Source organism: Aethalodelphis obliquidens, unplaced genomic scaffold (assembly GCF_003676395.1).
Source record: "Aethalodelphis obliquidens isolate GAN/ISIS:26980383/991018 unplaced genomic scaffold, ASM367639v1 scaffold8, whole genome shotgun sequence".
Taxonomy (NCBI): Eukaryota; Metazoa; Chordata; class Mammalia; order Artiodactyla; family Delphinidae; genus Aethalodelphis; species Aethalodelphis obliquidens.
In genome coordinates, this window is record NW_020837952.1 from 64,345,826 (window position 1) to 64,367,710 (window position 21,885).

Genomic DNA, 21,885 nt, shown 5'->3' on the forward strand with positions numbered 1-21,885 from the left:
GCCCGGTAGAGAGAGGCGTGAGTGGGGCGGGCAGCACCTTTATTGCAGCGCAGGCACCCCCCGCCAGGGCCGCACAGGCCTCAGGCGTCCTGGTAGTAGCTGTTGAAGTTGATGCGCAGCAGGAAGTCCTCCAGGTGGGGCTGGTAGCCGCGGTTCACCAGCTTGCTCACCACTGGGGGGAGGGCGTCAGTGAGCAGCTCAGCCCCGCCCCCACCCCGCCTGGCCCTGCCCGGCCCCAGGGGAGGGTCACCTTTGAAGAGGAAGTGGGAGTAGTACTTGAAGGTGCTGTAGGACTGCTGCAGGAGGGCGAAGTTGGGGTGCTCGGGGCCGCGCCAGGGCTGGGCGATGAGCTGGCTGCGGAACTTGAGCACCAGGCTGAAGGTGCTGTGAATGATGTTCATGACCGGCGCCGCCTTCTCCGTCAGCAGGCCCCTGGGGGGGGCAGGTGGGGGCTGCGGTGAGCGCGCCCGACGCGGGGGACACGGGGGACGCGGCCCCGGCCCCGCGCCTCACCTGAACACAGCCTTGTGCAGGTACTCGGCATGGGCGCGCTGGATCTCCTCTAGGTCGCCCACCGAGGCCAGCCTGGCCTGGAACTCACACCAGGTGACATGCAGGATCTGGTTGGCGATGTAGCCCTGGATGACCTTCACGAAGTGCTGCATCTCGTGCTTGAACAGCTGTAGCTGGCGGAACTGCACCGAGCCGGCTGCGTGGCTCACCCGTGCTGCGGGGGGCGGGGGGGGGGTGTTGAGCTACAGCCACGGGCTGAGGGGACACCGGGGCCCCGCCAGGCTCACCTGTGCGCTTGAGGTGGAAGCAGACATCCTTGAGTGTCCACATCATGAGCTTCAGCTGCAACAGGAAGGAGAAAATGCCGCTGTACCTGCTCAAGCAGCCCTCGGTGACCACGATGTTGAGGGGCCAGTCAACCTGCCAGGGAAGCCAACTCAGCACGCCTGCGTCCCGGGACCGTCCCCCGCCCATCTGCACAAGGGGGCCCTGCTCACCTTGTACCTGAGCTCCAGGCAGCTCAGCACGTCCGGGGCATTGGGGGCAAACGTCTCGGGCAGGAACTTGAGGGCGAAGGAGAGGTTGGCGGCGTGCGGCGTGTCGCCGTGCAGGCTGTACTGCAGGGCCTTGCTCAGCACGGAGTTGAGCACCAGTGGGCTGAGGAGCTCCCCAGGCGTCTGTCCCGCCCCGAGCTGCAGCAGCAGGGCACGGGTGTCCCGAGGCGTCCCGAGGCCTCCAGGCCCCCTCCCGCAGCCCCACCTGTGCCCGCCCCACCCGGGCCTCACCTTCTCGAAGAGCAGGTCGCTGAGGGACTGCGCAAACTCCCCGTCCTCCATCAGCAGGAAGTGCCGCAGCGCCTCGAAGTGTGCCCCGAGGTGCAGCTCCACGAAGAAGTAGTCGACTGCGGCCTTGTTCACCAGGGAGACGCTGGCAGGAGGGGCCAGGCGTCACTGGCCGGCAAGGCGCGGAGGGCCGGGTGGGGAGGGCCGGGCGGGGCGGGCCGGGCGGGCACTCACTGGGCAGCCAGCGGGGCCGTGATGGAGTGCTTCATGAGCACGGGCAGCGGCAGCAGCTCGCTCAGCTGCACTGCACTCGCGTCTGCGTCTGACTGGGCCCCGGGGTCCTCGGGGAGGGCAAAAGCTCGGGGCAGCCCGTGGTGCAGGAGGCGGGCAACGGGAGGCTCTGCTGCAGGGGTGACACGGACCACGGTCCCGCACCAGGGACGCGCCGGCCAGGCTCCCTCCCGCCACGGCCAGCCCACTCACACATGGCCTCGTAGCTGTCCGGGTACCGCTCCAGGCAGTACTGCCCCGCCAGGCCCGCCAGGTAGGCCTGCTCCCTGTCCCAGCGCTGGGCCGCCTCCTCGCCAGGGCCTGGGCTGCTCCGGGTGTCTACGCCCTCCTGAGACAACCCAGCCTCAAGGAGCCCGCCTGTTCCCCTCGAATGGGAGAGGACGGACTGGGCGGGGGGCATCCCCCGCGTGCTGCCCAGTCCCAGGGCGGAGCCCTCACTGCCCACGACAGGCCAGGCGGGGGCAGGGGGCCCACCAGCAGCACACGCTGCCCCGACTCCTGGTCCCCAGCCCCTGACCCCGTCTGCCCTGACCTGTGAGCTCGGAGGGCCACTTGGAGAGAGGTCCTGGGAGTCCCCACTCGCCCCCGGGCCTGAGCGGAACGAACGGGGTGGGAGGGGGCGTCAGGGCCCAGCACCTGCCGCTGGACAGCGCCCCACCAAGTCCCCGGGGCAGCCAGCTTCTCACCCGCCCCCCCGGGCTCACCGACGCCCCCCGTCACAGGACAGCCCTGGGGGCCCCACTGACCTGGCTCCTCAGGGATACTGTCTTCCAGAGCAGTGGGCGCAGCCTCCGCAGACAGCAAGTCCTGCAGGCCAGTCTCCTCCCCACGGCCAGAGCCGCCTGAGGCCGTCTCTGCAGGCAGCCGTGGCTCGTCTTCCCGGGCAGGGCTCTGGGCTCCCAAGCTGAGGCCTGACCGGGACCCATGGTCAGGGGGCGCCCAGGAGGGCCCGGGCACGTTGGGCTCAGCTTCCCCTGAGAGCAACCCCAGCATCACACTGGACTGAGACACGTGTCCGTGGACGTTCCACCGTGGCCGGGAGGGGGCCACATCCCACACGTTCTCCCCCACCCTGATGCTGGCATCAGACACGTGTCCGTGGACGTTCCACCGTGGCCGGGAGGGGGCCACATCCCACACGTTCTCCCCCACCCTGATGTTGGCATCAGACACGTGTCCGTGGACGTTCCACCGTGGCCGGGCGGGAGCCATTCCAGAAGCATAACCCTCTGTGGGAACACCAGGCTCTGCCACTTGCCCACAGAGCTGCCCCGGGTCCTGGCTGCTCTCCTCCTGGCAGGAGGGGGGCTGGGGGGGGTGCGCGTAAGGCAGAGCCACCCGCCCATCTGGGACACACGTGTCCAGCTGCACGTGAGTGTCCTCCCGCAGCCGCTGCCCCTCACTGCCCAAGCTGCCTCCTGCAGTCTGCAGGGCCCCTGGGGAAGCTGGGGCGGCCACAGACGGCCTCAGGATGGTTCTGAAATCGTACTCCTGTGGCCCGGAGGGCCCTGTGTCCGCTGCTGCAGACGGAGCCAGGGGAGGCAGGTCCGAGCCAATGGTCTGCAGCGCCTCGTCCAGGACGGGGGCCGCGCTGGTGAGCACAGGCTGCTCAGCCCCCTGGGCCGTGGGCAGGAAGTCTCGGATGCTGAGGCCCACAGAGAACGGCCCTGGCCCCTCCGCCTGCTCTGACAGCGGGCCTGCTCCTGGCCCTGAGCCGCAGGCCCCAGCTGCTGGAGGCTCGAGGGGCTGCGGCGTCAGCACGCTCTGCCTGTCGGGGCTGTCCCGGGCAGCCTCGTGCCGCCCCTCATGCCCAGGATCACAGCTGCCGCCTCCGTCGGGGTGCTCAGGGCCCAGAAAGGAAGCCTGAAACACAAGTGCGCATTGGTCCCTCCCATTATCCGGCTCTGTCCCCCAAGTTCGGTTCTGCACCCAGCACCAAAACCCATGACAGGGGGGCAGTGGGGACACAGGCCAGGCACGGGGCAGCCAGCTCGGAGCCCCACGCTATGTGCCCTGGGTCCTGCCCCGGCCCCTCGCCCGGGAGCGGGCACTCACCTGGAAGCGGGCACCCGGGAGGATGGCCAGCGGCTCCAGGGGCTTCCCCTCCGCCATGTCTTCCAGCAGCTCCTGAAATTCAACCAGCAGGATGTGCGGCGGCAGCCGTGGGGGTGGAAGTCACAGCCCCACCGCCCGCAACTGTCGGGCACCGCGATGCGGCGGGGCTCACGCGGCACTTGGCTCGCAGCCCGGCTGGCGCCCAGCACCACCTGTGTCGTCTGAGGGCAGCACGGCCTCTCCGGGTCACGACCCCTCTGAACACGCGATGAGAGCCTTGCTCATGCTCCTCCAGCGGGCACACAGGAAGGTCTGCGTGCGACCTCAGGGCTTCTGAGTCCCCGGGGGGCCGGGGAAGAGCTCCCCTGTGAACAGCAGCGCTACCTGAATGCGTTTCTGATCTTCTAAGAGAAAACGAAGCCGAGCGCCGGCCAATCTGTGCCTCTGGACCTTCCACAGCGCCTTCTGCTCCCGACGAGCTGCCTCTGCAGACAACTTGCTGTAATGATCCACCAGGGCCTGCCTGTAGCCACCAAGAGAGGACTGGTCACCATGGTCACCCCACCGTCCAGCCAGTGCCCCGTGGGCTGGAGGCTCTCCGTGGCAGAGACCCCTGATGGGCAGTCCACATGCCCAGCACCTTCCCCGGGCAGGTAGCTGCTCCCGCAACACCTGCAGGGGCCTCGCTGGGCAGGTCTTTCTGGCCCCCAGACTAGGAGCCCCCAGCGGGCAGGCCCAGTGAATTCACTCCGCAGAGTGAACACCAGATGAGCCCCTACACAGCCTGAAGCAGAGGGACTGGCGAGGGGCCGGGGGCTGCCCAGGGCCTCTAGGAGGTGAGGCCTCACTTCGTCAGCTGCGTAAAAGGCAACTTCCCGTTCTGCTGGCGCAAACCCCAGAGAACTGATTATCAATGCAAAAGGGTACACAGGGTGCAGTGTAAACATTTTATTTGCTTCATTCAAAGCTGGCCTGGCATGTTAACACCCAACGATTTTGATCCTCTCGCCATCAGGAACTGGTTTCAAACCTGGACCGGCCATTTTTAATTCGGTTGTCACAGGCCAGGGACACAGCCTCTACACCTAGTTTCCTCCTCGTGTGAACAGGTGAATAATGTCTACTCACACACACACACACGCACGTGTGTACACACAAGACAGCACGGATGCACGGGCACAGGCATACACGCACTCATCACTTGCTGGCTCAGTCACAGCTCCATAAACCGCCCCCAAGGTCAGGACAACTGAGACCCCGAGACGGTGAGCAGGAAGGGACAGCCCCTCCCACAAAGGGCCCCCCTTCGAGATGCCAGCTCTGCTGCCAGCTTATGGGAAATGCAGGGGAGGGCGGGACAAGCTGATGGCACAGCAAGAGACAGACTCGCAGATACTGTGCTGGAGAAATTCCTGTTTCTCTGTCAAACTGCTAACAGGTTTAAGAAAAAATTAGAAAAACAGGAGCTGTTTAACTTAAAAGAAACAAAGAGACAGAGAGGCGACAGGAACACAGTGTGTGCCCCAACCCTGAACCCGAGTCCACACAAACCGACCGCAAGGAGACCTTCTGAGCTCAGACCACTACTCTTCCGGCCTGAACGTACACCTGCAAGGTGTCAAAATAAAAGGTAAAGGCCCATCAAAGATCAAACGAGCCACGGTGTCCCCACGGTGCCCTCGTCCCAGGGAGGCCGACCTGGAGTGGCCACTACGCCCGCGGCCACCTACCTGGCCTTCCTCTCCAGCTGCTCCTCCAGGGCCTTCAGCCTCCTCTGCCGGTCCCGGAGCTCACGGGCGTAGCTGAAGTCATCATCCAGCTCCTCCTGCCTAGCCGCCCGGCGGCGCTGCACAACACCCCCGGCGGCCCCGCTGGTGAAGCCGCCTCCCCGAGCCTGTGCCACCCCCGGGCCAACCCCACCCACCTCCTGGTCCTTCACAAACTGCTCCTTCAGCCTCTGAAACTGCTCTCGCTTCTGGGCATCCAAGGCCATCCGCTCAGACAGCTGCCGATCTGCGACAAGACAGTAAGGGGCATGTTATGAGGAGCCCCAGCAGGCAGCCCCCCGATGCAGAGGGGGACCCGAGCCACACGCACCGCTGAGCGCGCTCAGGACCCTGGACGCCGCTTCCCGGGCCTGGACGATTAATTCTTGTTTTGCAATTTCCATTCGTAATTCCTGAAAAAGACCACCAGTGATTGACGCATCTAATCCTCCCTCCCATGCCCCTGGGATGGCCTGGGAGAGGGGTCCGCTCAGACCCTGGGTGGGCTCTGGGGGCACGGTGCCCACCCCACACAGTGGTGAGGCTGGTTCCCAGGCAATCGATACACTCTCCCAGAGCAATCTGGAGCCAAGACCCCAGGCCTGTATGCCCACCCTGAAGGGGACGGGCTTCCCTGCGGGGACGGAGGGCCAGGCCAGGCCGCCCCAGCAGGGTGTACAGCCTCCTCTGCACCTCCAACGCTCACCCCCGCCACTTGCTCTCTGGGGTCTGCCCAGCCCACATCTCCCTGCTGCCCACCAGGTGCCGGGCCAGGAAGGACTTTCCATCAACCCCCTCCCCAGGCCACAGGAGGCGCAAAGCTTGGGCCCCAGTACACCTGCCCCTCCTGAGCAGGAGGGGAGCCCACTGTCCAGCCCACGCTGGGAGGAGGGGGAGAGGCGCAAGGAACCCTGGGAGGAGAGGGAGGCGCAAGGAACCCTGGGAGGAGAGGGAGGCGCAAGAAAAGGCCCGTGGCCCAAGGCGCCCCTCCCTCACCTTCTCCTCCTTGCTGATGGAGCTGTGGCGCGCCACCCTCTCCATCCGGCCCACGTAGATGGCACAGTCCTTCTCGATGTCCTTCAGCTCCTCGAGGGAGAATATCACCGAGACGCGAGGGACCGGGACATCGGAGCAGCAGAGGTAATGCTGCCGAGGAGAGAGGACCTGCCGTGAGCCCGGAGGCACTCAGACCCACACCCCTCTCGGCCTCCCTGTTTCTGGCGACCCACGCGGACAGCCTGCTTCCTCGGACACCCTGCACTCCTCGCTGGCATCCTCCACGGCTCCAGGACATCACAGGCTGGGCGGGTTTCCGCCCAGGCCAAGGCGGCCCTGTGGCAGAAGCCAGGTCTGCCTCCCACAAATAACACTTCAGAAGAAGCTGCCCAGAGCCGGACACGCCCACACGCACTTCCTAAGGTCAGCTCAGACAGGACTGCCCCAGCCGCCACGCCCTCCCCCCAGGGCCGAGCCCACCATGTCGTCCAACCTCTGGGCTGCTCCTGGGGCCTCACCAGTATGAGTCTCCTCCCCTGCATGGGCCGCTCCCACCCAGCCCTGAGCCTGTCCTGGCCGCTCCAGTCTGATCTCAGCCCTGCACTCGGCCGGCTGCTGCCCCCTGATCCAGCCTGCACTCGGCGGTTCCACTGCCAGGAACCCCCAGGTCCACACGCCTGGCCAGCCTGCTCGGACATCAGACAGCACCTCCAGGCAGAGGCTGCCGGTCCACACCCCACCACTGCCACCCGGCCATCTTCCGCAGAGCCTCAGCCGCACGGAGCGCGGCCAAGCCCTGTGAGCGCTGCACAAGACCCCCTGGGTCCACCTGCCTGGCGACGCAGCCCATCCCTGCCCTGCCGGGGCGGTTTCCAATGCAGAGGAGGGCAGGGAGGAGCCCGCTGCCCCCCGGCCTCTGAAACGCCCTCGGCTCTCCTCCCGTCTGAACGAGCGCCCAGAAACTCAACCGAAGTTGAGCTCGTGAAACTCTCAAGGGAAACTGAGGGAGAGGTCACCACGACCCCTGCTCCAACACAGCTGACCCAGAGCTAAGGACAGATCACCAGGCCGCAGGGGGCTGGGGGCTGGCACACGGCGAGCAGGCAGCACCCTGCGGGGGGCGCGTGCCAGCCGCCCTCACCCGGGGGCAGCAGAGCTTCAGCAGGTTGATGGTCTTCCCGCAGACATACACGTCGTGGGCGACGTGCCTCAGGAACACGGGGACGCAGTCCTCCACCTCTTTGGAAATAAGCACGTAGCCGTGGGTCCAGTAAAACTTATCTACGTGCGGGACGAGACAGCCGGGTCTGAGTCCAACCACGGCCCCGACCCGCCGAGGGTGTGGGGTCCCGGCCGCAGCCGGCCGCCACCTACCTCTGAAGCCCAAGTACTCGTGGTTCACCTGGATCATGAACTCGCCGTAAACGTCTCTGAAGACCCCACTGTACACCCAGTCGTGGATGAACCTGCCAGGGTGGGTGGGCCAGTGGTGAGGTGGGTGGCACCCACGGGGGTAGACAGCTGCGCCCCGGTGCCCACAGTCCGAACCCCCCATCGTGCCCTCCCCGTGCCACCCCAATCTCTGATCCCTGCGCTGAGCAGGCGCCCCGACGCGAGGACGAGCTCGAACGTGTTAGGGCTGAGCGGGGCCCCGACCCCATGCCGGCCCCCACCGCGTGTAGGGCTCGCAGCTGGTCTTCAGCAGAGACAGCAGGACCGGGTAGTGCTCGTTGCTGCAGTTATCCAGGGCCTCCTGGTAGAGGTAGGAGAGCAGCTTCACCCCCTGGAGGCGGCAAGAGGAGGGCTCAGCGCACACGGCACAGACAGCAGGCGGGGAGCCCTGCCCGTCCCGTGGGGCTGGCCAGGCCCACACCCGGCAGGAACCCAGACTCACAGTGGGGAACGCAGCCCCGGGCGCTCCGCCCCCAGCACCCAGGAGTCCAGTGCCGACACCGCAGAGCTCAGCCAGGTACCTGGACACACAGGCCGGTGAGACCAGGTGAGCAGAACACGTCCCAGGCCCTACTCTGCCTGTCCAGATGGTCTGGCTTTAAAACCACCTGCACCTCAAGGACCTCAGGTGTGAGCCTCCTACCGGGCCCCTCCCAGGGCACCCCACGCAACGCCACCTCCTCCCCAGGTCTGGCCAAGACTGAATTCCCCTGAGTCCACAACCCTTCCCCAAACCTGCCACTATCCGGCCTCCCCCAGGCTGCCACCTCCTCTGCCCTGGATGGCTGCCAAGTCCCCCCTGGGCCCCTCGCCCCCAACACCCCGCTTCAGGCCGTGCTCCACACGTCAGCACAGCCCGACAGCACCCTCCAGATGCCCCCAGGCTCCCATCTCCAGCCCCAGGACCTCCACACTCCTGCCCCTCTGCCTGCAAGAACTCCTCTCCCACTGAGCCCCTCAGCCCGCCCCAGCCCCCCACTTTGCCTTCTCCAGGTGGCACCTGCCAGCGGCCCTTGGCCTGGCATTTACTAACTGGCTCCTGGGTGCCAGGGGCCGGGTCTGTCTGTAGGCACCCTGTGTGCCTGTCAGGCAGGAGCCCCCGATCCTGGGCAGGGCCTGCATGGTGGGCTGCCAACAGACAGCGCCCAGCACCTCGTGAACTCAGCTGGGTCAAGGGGCTGTCCAGACGCCTACCAGGAGGGCTGTTTTCATGGCTGCCCACCACCCAGCAAGCCCCACACCTGCCCCTGTCCAGCTACCAGGCTGCTGTGCTGAGGCTCACCTGAGCTGCCGGCCCAGTTTCTTGAAGAGAAAGGCAATGGTGAGGAGGCTCAGGGTGGGCGGGGTGGAGAGCACACAGGCCCGGTAGTACTGCAGGTACCTCCTCAGGCCGCTGGTGAAGGCCTGCGGGGCAGGGGGCAGGGGGCTGGGAGGAGGACGGCTAGGCACTTGGGGAACTGCCACCAAGCTCAGAACCAGAGGACAAACCGGTGCAGGCAAAAGGCAGGACTTCCACCCCCAACCCTGGGGCTCTGTGTTCCAAGGAACGGGCATCTGTGGGTCACGTGCGGACACCGAGCCTGGCCGGAGCCCGAGGCCACTGCAAATCCTGTCCCCGCAGCCAGGGCCAGCTGCACCGGGAAACCGGACCCTGGGGATCCCAAGCAGCTGGGCTCTGTGCACAGACGCCAGCCCTCAGAGGGTCTCTGGCTGCTCAGATCACTGGGGTCTCGAGGACACACGTGTCCTGGGCAGCCACAGCAGTATGGCCCCAGCTCAGCTCATGCCGTTCCAGGAGGTCTGCGTGGAACACTCCAGAACAAACGTCAGGCACCCCCCAGCAAGGAGACAGCTGTCCCGCCCTCACACCCCAGAGAGCCGACACATCAGTCCTGTCTTGGTTTCCTTCTGCCCTCCTAGCCCCACTGTGACCCATCCTAGAACCTGAGCCTCGTCACGTCACCCCAGCAGCCCCGCTGCGTTGCCCGCACCCTTCTCTCAGTCTGGATGCCCCTCCCACGCAGCTGCCCCCGCTGCCCTGGGGGCTGTTGCCAGCGAATGGGCCAAAGACAAGGCTTTCAAGAGGACCTGGTTCAGCCCCACGCCAGGGACCCAGTGGGGAACAGGCAGCAGGGGCCCAACCCACACCGCCTGGCCTGCCCCCGGGGCCCCCAGCACTGGCCACACCTGCCTCGCACTCTCTCGTGGCCCCAACATGTCTGCCCCAGGTTTCCAGTGAAGTGACGGGCCAGGTAAGACGTAATCGCCGGCCACCCCATTCCTGAAGGGCAACTGACGGATTTGGGACATCACCGAGGAGAACACCGTTTGTACTCAGAGGCCCTGGTGCAGGACCTGTGGACAGCTCTCAGGCACACCTGCAGCAGCATGAGGCGGGGCCGTACCTGGAACACGAGGCCCTCGCTGCACGAGGAGTCCAGCACAGGCTGCAGAGAGAAGTGGCTCAGGCGCGCGTAGTGGGTCCCGCACTCAGCCACCTCCGAGAGGAGGCTGCTAATGCTCTCGGGGGATGCTCCTGAGACGTGGACACCCTGCTTCACCGTGAAGGCCTGCGCTGGCTGGACAGGACGAAGGCGGGGGTCACTGGGGCCGGGCATCCAGAGCCAGTGTGGTGCTGCATCCCGTTCCACCCGTGCACCCAACCACAGCACTGCCCACAGCACCCCCAAGACCAGGGGCCCCGACCCAGATACACACACAGGAAAGGGCGCAGGAGGCAGAAGGCCTTCCAGGCTACCTGAGGGGTGCACACAGACACCTGCTTGGGGCTGGGGCTGTGAGAAAGTGCTTGCCGTTAGATCAGGCACCTGTCCTGAGGAAATAATGGAAAAGGCACACAGACACCTGCCATGGCGTGTTCCCCACAATATGGTTTACAACCGCAGAGCACGGAAACAACCTAAGAGAGGGCTGACTGCAACCACACTTGTGGGATGCAGTGAAAGCTGTGTGAACAGGAAAACGTACAGCTCCAGGTACCTGCGCTGAAAAGAAGGTCTCAAATAAATACCCACACTGTACACCTTAACGAAGTAGAAAAAGAGCAAATGAAACCCAAAGCTAACAGAAGAAAAGAAACGATAAAATAGGGAATAGAGGGGCTTCCCTGGTGGCGCAGTGGTTAAGCATCAGCCTGCCAGTGCAGGGGACACGATTTGAGCTCTGGTCCGGGAATATCCCACATGCTGTGGAGCTACTGAGCCTGCGCACCACAAATACCGTGCTCCGCAACGAGATAGGCCACCGCTATAAGAAGCCCACGCACCACAACGAAGAGTAGCCCCCGACTGCCACAACTAGAGGAAGCCTGCGCACAGCAACGAAGACCCAACACAGCCTTAAATTAATTCATTCATTAATTAATTGGAAAAAAATAGGCTGGGACCAGCACAACACCTCCCAACAAGATAATAAATGTTAACGTCATGTGAATTTTACAATTTAAAGAAAATAAAATCAACAAAAACCCCAAAATGAAAAGTCCAACACCATATGGCTTCACTGGTAAATCCTACCAAACAATTAAAGAACTACCACCAGTTATTCTTAAACTCTTCCAAAAATTAAAGAGGAGGGAACACTTCCTAATTCTAAGAGGCCAGTATTGCCCTGATGCCGAAGCAAGATAAAGACGTTACAAGGAAAAGACTACAGGCCAACATCCCTTACGAACACAGATGCAAAAATCCTTGATAATATATTAACAAACTGAATCGATCAGCATGTTAAAGGATTATACACCATGACCACGTGGGTTTTATCTCAGCAATGCAAGGGCAGTTCAACATACAAAAATCAATGTAGGGGCTTCCCTGGTGGCGCAGTGGTTGAGAGTCCGCCTGCCGATGCAGGGGACACGGGTTCGTGCCCCGATCCGGGAAGATCCCACATGCCGCGGAGCAACTAAGCCCGTGTGCCGTAACTACTGAGCCTGCACTCTAGAGCCCGCAAGCCACAACTACTGAGCCCGCATGCCACAACTACTGAAGCCCGCACGCCTAGAGCCCATGCTCCGCAGCAAGAGAAGCCACTGCAATGAGAAGCACGCGCACCGCAATGAAGAGCAGCCCCCGGCTTTCCACAGCTAGAGAAAGCCCACACGCAGCAATGAAGACCCGAGGTAGCCAAAAATAAATAAATGAATAAATTTATTTTTAAAAAATCAATGTAATACACATTAATAGAACGAAGGAAAAAATTAGATATGATCATCTCAGCAGATGCAAAAAAACCAACTGACAAAACTCAATACTCTTTCATGATAAAAACACTCAATAAACTAGGAAAAGAATGGAACTTTCTCAACAGGATAAAGGCCACGTGTGAAAAACCCACAGCTTACGTGACACTCAGTGGTGAGAGACTGAAAGCTTTCCCCCGAGGATAAGGAACAAGGCAAGGATGGCTGTTTTCACCACTTCTGTTCAACATAATACTGGAAGTCCCAGCCAGAGCAATTAGGCAAGAAGAAGCAATTTTAATATCCAAATTGGAAAGGAAGAAGAAAATTATCTGTCTGCAGGTAACATGATCTTATATACAGAGAACACTAAAGAATCTACAAAACACCTGTTAGAGCTAATAAAGGAATTCAGCAAAGTTCCAGGATGTGAAATCAACAAACAAAAATCAGTTGTATTTCTATACACTTGCAACGAACAAGCCAAATAAAGGAAACTAAGAAAACAATTCCAGTTACTAGTGTAACATAAGAATAAAATCCTTAAGAGAGAAACTTAACTGAGAAGGCAAAAGACTTGTTACAGTGAAAACTAGAAAACATCGCTGAAAGAAATTAAAGACCTAAATAAATGCGAAGACACCCAACGTTCACGGACTGGAATGTCTAGCAATGTTAGGATAATAATACACCCAGGGAATTCCCTGGCTGTCCAGTGGTTAAGACTCAGCACTTCCACTGCAGGGGGCACAGGTTCAATCCCTGGTCAGGGAACTAAGATCCCACATGCTGTGTGGTGTGGCCAAAAATAATAATAATAATACACCCAAATCGATCTGTGGATTCAATGCAATGCCTATCAATATCCCAATGGTGTTTTTAGCAGAAATAGGAAAAACCATCCTAAAATTCATAATGGTATTGCAAGGGGCCCTGAATAACCACAGCAATCTTAAAAAAAAGTTGTAAAACTCACACCTCCCAAGGTCAAAACTTCCTACAAAGTTACAGTAATCAAAACAGTGTAGAACTTGGGGAGTTCCCTGCTGCCCTAGTGGTTAGGACTCGGCGCTCTCACTGCCGTGGGCCGGGTTCAATCCTTGGTTTGAACTGAGATCCCGCAAGCTGTGCAGCACGGCACCCCCAAAAAACAGAACACTGTAGTACTGACATTAGGACAGACATGAAGACCAGTGGAACAGAACAGAGGCCAAAAATAAACACTCACATATACGGTCAATTAATGCATAAGGATACCAAGACCATACAAATGGGGAAAGAACAGTCTTTTCAACAAATGGTGCTCGGTAAACAGACTATCCACATGCAAAAGACTTGAGTTGGACCCTCCCCCTGCACTTGAGTTAATACAAAATTAACTCAAACTTGATCAAAGATCTAAACTTAAGAGCGAAAACAATAAACTCTCAGAAGGAAACATAGAGGCCTTGAATTCGGTGATTTCTCAAATATGACACCAAAGGTACAAGCAACAAGAGAAAGAAAAAGAAAACCTGAACTTCGTCGGAATTAAAAACTTTTGTACTTCAAAGGATACTATCAAGAGAATGAAAAAACAACCTACAGAATGGGAGAAAATATTTGCAAATCATATATCTGATAAGGGATTACTATCCACAATATATAAAGAACTCCAACTCAACGGCCCAATTCAAAAAAGGGCAAAGGACATGTGAGGACACAGTAAGAAAGCCGCTGTCTGAAAGCCAAGGAGAAAGGCCTCAGGAGAAATTAATCCTGCAAGCACCTTAATATTGTACCTCCGGCATCCAAAACTATGGGAAAATACATTTCCGTTCTCTAAACCCAAAAACAACCAAACAAAAAAAAGGCAAAGGACCAAAATAGACATTTCTTCAAAAAAGACAAGCCCATGAAAAAATGCTCGGGACTTCCCTGGTGGCGCAGTGGTTAAGAATCCACCTGCCAACGCAGGGGACACGGGCTGGAGCCCTGGTCCAGGAAGATCCCACATGCCATGGAGCAAATAAGCCCGTGTGACACAACTACTGAGTCTGTGTGCCACAACTACTGAAGCCCGTGCGCCTAGAGCCCATGCTCCACAACAAAAGAAGCCACCGCGGGCTTCCCTGGTGGCGCAGTGGTTGAGAGTCCGCCTGCCGATGCAGGGGACGCGGGTTCGTGTCCCGGTCCGGGAAGATCCCACATGCCGGGGAGCAGCTGGGCCCGTGAGCCATGGCCGCTGAGCCTGCGCGTCCGGAGCCTGTGCTCCACAACGGGAGAGGCCACAGCAGTGAGAGGCCTGCATACCGCAAAAACAAAAAAAAAAAAGAAGCCACCGCAATGAGAAGCCTGTGCATCGCAACGAAGAGTAGCCCTGCTCGCCGCAACTTGAGAAGGCCTGCGCAGAGCAATGAAGACCCAACGCAGCCAAGAATTAATTAATTAAAAACAAAAAGGGAAAAAAATCTTAAAAAAAATAAATGCTCAGTATCATTAGCCATGATGGAAATGCAGATCTAAACTACAATGAGATACCACTTCACACCTGCTGGGGTGGCTACTATTTACCAAAGAAGGGGTGGGGGGATGAGTATTGGTAAGGACGCAGAAAGACGGAAACCCCAGGCCACTGCTGGAGGGAGTGTGAAAGGGTGCAGCCATGGTGGAAATAATCTGTTGGCTCCTCGGAAAGTTAAACATATACCGTATGACCCCTGCAATTACTGCAATTCCACTCCTAGGAATATACCCAAATGAACTAAAAGCTGGGACTCAACAGATTCTTGTGCACCCATGTTCACACAGCACTATTCACAACAGCCAAAAGGTGAAATCCACACAAGTGTCCATCAACGTGATGAATGGATAGCAAAGTGCGGTCTATATATGCATGGAATACTTCTCAGCCTTAAAAAGAAGGAAATTCTGACACTGGTTAGAACATGAATGAACCCTGAGAACGTTATGCTGAATGAAATAAGTCAGACACAAAAGGACAAACGCTGTATGATTCCACTCATATGAGGAAAATCACAGAGACAGGAAGTAGAAAGGTGGGTACCATGGGCTGGGGGAGGGGGAAATGGGGAGTCAGTGTTTAATGAGGACAGAGTTTCAGTTTGGAAAGATGAAAAATTTTGGAAACAGACAGTGGGATGATTACACAACATTGTGAACGTAATTAATGCTACTGAATAGTACACTTGATAGTGGGTAAGATGGTAAATTTTAAGTTACGTCTGTTTTACCACAATTTTAAAAGGGTGGAGAGGGCTGCTTCCACTCCACAGAGAAGGGCCATTCACACAACAGAACACTATGAGGCCACGAACGCGGAGTCGGAACAGCGTTCCGAGCTGCTGAGAGGGCAGCTCAGCACCAGGACCGCCTGGAGTCAGCTGGAGCGCGTCTGCGCCAAGCCCAGGACGTGCTTCTAGCACACACTCCACCTGAGAACAGCCCTGGGAAGTACACTGAAGACACAGAGAGACCGGGCACAGGACAAGGGAAGCATGTGCGGAACAACACATACAAAAGGCCCCACCCCCCCCACTCCCCGCCCCCCACCCCCGCCCGCACTTCTCGAGGATCCACGGAAACAGGTACATTTCTCTTCTTTCACTGATGGCAAAAAACATCTTACTTTTATTCAGTTTTTAAAAGGACGTTAATGAATTAATACTCTTTAGAACTGAAACGAAAAGACAATCACCAGGCAGGCGGTCAAGTGGGCTTCCCGACCACACGCCACCCTGGACTCCGTGGCCGCTGCCATCCCCCTCCCACCCAGCGCCCAGGTGTGTCACGTGTGAGCATGTCCTTACCTGGCAGAGGGAAAACGTGGCGGACACGACCCCAATCAGGATGTTGAGCGCGTCCTTCACCAGCTCGCACTCCTTCACCAGGACGGGCTGCGGGGCCTGCAGGAGGCCCCCGCCCAGCACCTGCAGCCCTGCTTGGCAGAGCCGGCAGGACCTGTCGAAGGCGGCCCTTCCGGCCTCGGTGAGGTAGGGCTCCTCTCGGTGGCCAGGCGGGCTGTGGGGGACAGAGGGGGGCAGCGAGTGGACGTGAACAGAAGGCGGGACAAAGCGGTTCAACAGCATAAAACGTCTAAGACCAGGTGTGACTCCCCACAGCCCCCAGCTCTCCAGCAGCGCCCGGCAGGCCGTCAGACGGTGCCGCGCAGACAGGGTCCGGAAGCAGCAGCACACGCCCGCGCCGCCCAGCGCCTCCGGGCACATGGCGGTCCTCCGGCTGCCCACCGGCTCGCGACGGCCTCTACATGGGAAACAACACCCAAGCCTGGAGCAGAACATTAACAACAGCGCACGTGTCCATCGCCAGAGGAGTGGAGAAGGACGCGATCCGTCCACACGAGGGAACTACCATCCAGCCTTAAAAAGAAAGGAAATTCTGACACAACGTGTCAGATGCTACAACATGGAGGAACCCTGAGGGCGTGACGCTGTGATACAAGCCAGTCACAAGACAACAAGTACTGAGTGACCCCACTCCTGTGGGGTCCCTAAAGTAGTCACAACCACAGAGACAGAAAGGAGAAGGGTGGGGGCCAGAGGCTGGGGGAGGGGGAGGGGGGGTGAGTGTGTAGTGGGGACCGAGCCTCGGTTTGGAGAATGAAGCAGTTCTGGAGACGGATGGTGGTGATGGTCACACCACGTGAATGTCCTTAATGCCACTGAACCGTACACTTAAAAAGGGTTAAGATGGGGCTTCCCTGGTGGCGCAGTGGTTGAGAGTCCACCTGCTGATGCAGGGGACGCGGGTTCATGCCCCGGTCCGGGAAGATCCCATATGCCGCAGAGCAGCTGGGCCCGTGAGCCATGGCCGCTGAGCCTGTGCTCCGCAATGGGAGAGGCCACAACGGTGAGAGGCCCGCGTACCTCAAAAAAAAAAAAAAAAGCATTAAGATGATCAATTTTATGTTATGTGCATTTTATCACCCTCCCCCCACAAAAGCACAAAGAATGTACAGAGGAAAAAGTCTCCTGAAATTCCGGGAGAAATCAGGCCAGCTGGGTCTCACAGAGGGTGGCTCTGGGCACACATCCACCCCTGAGGTCTTTGCCTATGGGGGTCCTGTAGGAAGTTCAGGAACTACCAGTGTCTGCCCAGCCCGGTCACACTGTTCAAAAGAGGCCAAAAAGACAGTATCACTTCTCTCTTCTTTTTTTTTTTTTTTTTTTGCGGTACGCGGGCCTCTCACTGCTGTGGCCTCTCCCGTTGCGGAGCACAGGCTCTGGACGCACAGGCTCAGCGGCCATGGCTCACGGGCCCAGCCGCTCCACGGCATACGGGATCCTCCCGGACCGGGACACGAAGCCGTGTTCCCTGCATCGGCAGGTGGACTCTCAACCACTGCGCCACCAGGGAAGGCCAGTATCACTTCTTAAACATTCCTTTGGAAACCACCAACCCTACTGAAAGTATGAAAGAACTGTTCTTTAAAATCCACTGGAAAGAGTAATTTCTCAATAAAAGGAGCCCGAGAAAAATCTCAGAACTTGTCAAAACCAAAAATGCTTTTTAACGAACACTGCACCATAATGCGCTCCTTCCCTCACTCACCAAGTGTCTGAGAGCAGCGGCCAGAGCAGGACAAGCCCAGTCCTCATGGGGCAGGTGCGCGGACACAAGCTACAAGGAGGCGCGACTCACCGCCCGCGACACGGGTCCCAGAGGGACCCGAGACACTGGTCAGGAAGGCCCCGGGAGCAAGGCCACACCTGGAGCAGTGTCCCTGGCGGAGGGAGCGGCCTGTGTGAAAGCCCAGAGACAGGAAGAGAAAGGGGCCAGGTGCTCGGGGCTCAGTGTGGGGAGGGTGAGGGCAGGGGCCGGCGGTCCACAGTCCAGATGGGGAGGCCATGAGGCATGGCAGGCAGAGTGGCGGCGCACCTCTGATTTCCATCCCTGGAAAGTGGTACTGGCCGAGTGGAGGATAGCCTGAGTGGGCAGGAAAAGCGTGCAGGACGGTCCTGAGTGCCCCGATCAGCAGGTGGGGCCCAGCCGGACCACGACACCAGCCCACACTCCCTTGGGGCAAGAAGAGCTCGAGGAAAGGAGGAGACTCGGACCTCCAGGGTCCTTCCGAATGGCCCTCCAGGGGGTCCCCCGGGGGATGCATGTGTTGCAAGCACCACCCCTCTGCGCACTCGAGTGCTAGGCTCCTGCCCACCCTTCCAGGGCCAACTCCCGACCACTGTGGCCACACGACCCTTTCAGTGGCTCAGAGCTGAGGGAGGAGAGTCCATGAAGGAAAACAAACTCACACTTGGACCCACAGAGAACTTGGCCTTTAACATCAATGAAACCACTTCCCCAGAAAGGGCGACAGACACAGAGGACTCCTGGCAGCAGGGAGACCGACGCTGGCTCACAGGGTGAGGCACAGGGGCAGGGGTCCTCTGGGGGTTCTCAAGGAGAGGGCAGAGCTCACAATCCAGGGGCTGCAGGTGGACAGGGCGCCGCAACTGCCCATTCGTCAGAGCTCCTGGCAGGAAACTAGCAGGCGGCTGGGATTCAACTGCAACAAGTTCCCGAGATTCTCCAAATGAACTCGAGTGACAGGCCTCAGGGGTTGGGGCAGCAGGTTACGATGGAGCAGGCAGTGGAAGAGCTTTGGGGGAGTGAGCTCAGGCCGTGCCCAGCCACGAGCTGGCCGGGCGTCTCCTGCGGGAGCGCGGGGCACAGGCTATCGCACTGGCTGCCGTCCTCCTGGAAGGGACACCGCAAGGTACTCCTCACGCTGGAGCTGTGGGGCCAGTTCTGCTTTCGGGGGACACTGAGGGGATTAAGCGCATTCAGAAAAAGGGACGAGGATGTTGACCAGCTGAGCAACCATGTCTCCTGAACAGTGACCTGCAAAACTGAGCCTAGCAAAGTGGGAACTGGTAACCACTAGCGAATATTTACAAAAGAAAGCAGTAGCTGCTTGACGGCCAGTGCTTAGACTCGTGAGGGGTTAGCAAACAGCGGAGCGACTAGGTTTGCTCTGTGCACACAAGACAGGGCGAAGACTTAACAGGAAGGCACAGAGCAGAGAAGCCCCTCAAAGACAAGACAACCACCAAAACCGACGGTGCCTGGGGGAATCCATGTGGGGGAAGATGACCACGCCAGGAAAGCGACCCCAGCAGGAGCAGGGCCCACACAGCATCCCCGAGGGCGTGCTCACCCTTGGGAGGCACTCGGCTCCCTGGGAACCCCACCTCGTTCACCCAGTGCTCCCCAAACTGGCATCCCGCAAAAATGCCAGCAGATGAGACGCAACAAGAGAATCCCATGACCAAACATTTGGGAAACGTGTCCTCTACCCCCACTCTGGGAGGTTGCGAGACACCAGCACGCCACAGACTGAGAGATCCTGTGTGCAGAGGCCGTGGACGGGAAGAGCATCTACCAGGGAAACACTGCGAGGACCGAACTTCTCACCAGAGGACCACCCTCAGTCGTTATAGACGTGAAGAACGTTCCCTCGTCAGCACCCCATGCCCAGCACTGACCACACACCTCCGACTGGGAGCCACCGTGGCCAGGATGTAACTCAGTTGCCAACTGACCACTCGGACTGCGAAGTGCGATCTGCAGAAGTTACTGGTTCAGTGGGAACCTGCGTAGGCCCGAGAGCCCTCTCCGCCTGCACTTCTCTCAACCCCTCGGGCGCAGACAACTTGTACACAGCTTGACTGAAACTTGCAAGTTCCTAAACCCAACTACCTGGGCTCTCTGAGTAAAGGCCAGGTTCACCGGGGGCGGGGCGGGGGGGGGCACTGTGCATTTTAAGGCAAAGCTCACGAACCATCCAACTTGCTCCCAGCACCTCCGCTTGCTGGCCTCGTAGGTGAGCACGGCGTCCCACAGGTCAATGTCTGGAGTCATGCCCGGCTCAGACTGGGAATCAGGAGTCAGATTGGATGCTGATTGAAACCCTTCATCTTCCGACTGATCCACACTCGAAGAGACCTAGAAGCCAAGGGAAAAGGACATTTCACCTGAACATGGTGTCTAGATTTCACCTGAGTGGGATGAGAGCTCCAGGGGCACTTCCACACGCTTCCATTTACTCTATGGGAAAGACCCGGCAGAACGTTTCTTCTATTTTCCTCAAGCACATAAGTAGTACACCATGTTTTCACCCCTAAAGAATCATTTAAGGAATTAAACTAATTCGTTACCAATTCCCAATTTCACACAACACAGGCTTGCTGAGGCTTACGAGCCTCAAAATAACTGACAATGACATTTTTCACAAGATGTCTCCGATCTGGAAATTCCATTTTGGGAAACCCAGCATAAAAAAGTCACATAGACACAGAAAAACTCACGTCCGCCAAGATGTTTGCTACAGCATTATGGTTGAAAACAATCTAAATGCCTCACAGTAAGGGAATAACTGAACGATGACAGAACACCCTTTCAGCAAAGCCGCAAAATGCAAAGGCAAAAGACAATTTACTTAATAACGGAAAAATCCCACCTTACCGGGAAAACAGCATATAACACTGCACGAACAGCAGGAACAAATGTTTTTTTGCCACCTATGGCTACTGAACACTTGAAACGCAGGAAGGAACCGGATTTATTTCATCTTCATGAACTTGAATTTAAACATCAACTCGAAGGCAAAAGAAGTGACTGAGCAGTAAATACAAGAGGAAAGCGGCACGTGGCCGGGGGCTGCGCGGGAGGGGAGGGGGGGGGGGTGGGAGTCCCCACGGCTCAGCCGCCAGTGCTCCGAACTCCAGCTGTCCTCCTTTTGCCCCGATGGAAGGAAGGTCAAACGAGGCCCTTCCCAAGCCCGGGGAGCCGGAGGCAGGAAGCAAACACTCTACCTTGATGGCCAGTCCGGAGAGGTCTGCGCTGTCCGGCACCGGGGGCAGGTCCAGGCGGACGTCCAGGTCGGCCGTGCGGCTGTGCACCAGGGCTCCAAAGAGCGAGACGCGGGTGTCCCTCTCAAACCTGTCCCCGCAGGGGTCGCCATACGAGAAGAGCCCGACGGCGGGCAGGCCGGTGCCCGGCGCCGCCTCCATCACCTGCAGCGTCTTCCGGACCAGGTCCCGACACAGATACTCCTCTCCGGAGATGAGTGACCGCACGTCCGCCTCCAACCCGCTCAGGTCGGCGCAGTCGTAGCCGCCGTAGGGAACGTCTCTCCCGACGGGCCGGCTGTGCAGGAAGAAGTCCCGCCGGCGCCGCAGCATTCGCGGGGGCCCGCTGCCCGCCAGCCGCACCAGCAGGTCCAGCACGGATCCCAGCTCCGCCAGCGGCCGGCGATGCGCGGCCTCCAGCTCCTCCACCAACTCCTCCAGGCGGTCGGCCTCGGCGCCCAGGCCGCTCACTCGCAAGTCGAAGGACAGCATGAGGATCCTGTTTTTCACCGGGAGTCTCGGGAGGCCGGGCTGCAGCTTGCGGGTCTCATCTTGAAAGAGGCTCGTGAACAGAACGTTGTAGGCCACCCTCTTGAGGCTCTGCTTGGCCTTCTTGCGGCTCCCGCGGCGCTGGCCAGAGTGAGCCTTCGCGGCCGGCAGGAGGGCCTCGCACAGGTCGTCCACCAGCTGGGGGACGCTGGCCATGCCCCCTCCTCACGCCGGGCCCTCGAGCGCGGCCTGACTCGCCTTCTCGGGGCCCCGGAGAGGGGACGGCCGGCAGAGGCACCGCCGAGGACGGAGCGTGGGCCAGACCCGCGCGCCCGCTCGCCTGCCGGATCCCCTCACCCCGGAGACAGCGCGCAGCCCCAGCTCCCGCCACCGCGTCACCGCCGCGCGACCAGCCAGACAGCCGGAGCAAGCGCACCGGAACTGCGTCACCTGGGAGGCGGGCGGCACGC

The 21,885-nt window shown here is 59.4% G+C and overlaps 1 protein-coding gene across 8 annotated transcripts; it reads right to left on the reverse strand.

The window, feature by feature from the left end:
• Window positions 1-22: 22 nt before the first annotated feature.
• On the reverse strand, window positions 23-21,811 carry TUBGCP6 (tubulin gamma complex component 6). Of its 8 annotated transcripts, none has more exons than XM_027108066.1 (25): window positions 20,891-21,811; window positions 19,858-20,021; window positions 15,866-16,076; window positions 10,261-10,434; window positions 9,138-9,259; window positions 8,298-8,376; window positions 8,077-8,186; window positions 7,778-7,869; window positions 7,545-7,684; window positions 6,404-6,553; window positions 5,739-5,820; window positions 5,566-5,654; window positions 5,372-5,487; window positions 4,026-4,164; window positions 3,642-3,713; window positions 2,333-3,449; window positions 2,119-2,177; window positions 1,779-1,914; window positions 1,530-1,698; window positions 1,299-1,440; window positions 1,011-1,205; window positions 801-933; window positions 514-727; window positions 277-432; window positions 23-172 (listed from the first exon to the last, which is right to left on the reverse strand). In XM_027108066.1, the coding sequence occupies exons 1-25, from the start codon at window positions 21,629-21,631 to the stop codon at window positions 40-42; spliced, it is 4,935 nt and encodes a 1,644-aa protein (XP_026963867.1). In that variant the 5' UTR covers window positions 21,632-21,811; the 3' UTR covers window positions 23-39. The 8 variants fall into 8 exon arrangements, 7 of the variants coding, with proteins under 7 accessions (XP_026963867.1, XP_026963868.1, XP_026963866.1 ...); XM_027108067.1 differs by having other exon boundaries at window positions 251-432; XM_027108065.1 differs by having other exon boundaries at window positions 1,779-2,177; window positions 9,138-9,157.
• Window positions 21,812-21,885: the final 74 nt, after the last annotated feature.

Coding starts and splice junctions, on each gene's coding strand:
- TUBGCP6 (XM_027108061.1), bottom strand. CDS start 21,631: ATGGCCAGCGTCCCCCAGCTGGTGGACGACCTGTGCGAGGCCCTCCTG. Junction 3,450..3,641: donor TCCCGGGTGCCCGCTTCCAG/GTGAGTGCCCGC, acceptor CTTGTGTTTCAG/GCTTCCTTTCTGGGCCCTGA. Junction 1,206..1,298: donor GCGACCTGCTCTTCGAGAAG/GTGAGGCCCGGG, acceptor CTGCTGCTGCAG/CTCGGGGCGGGACAGACGCC.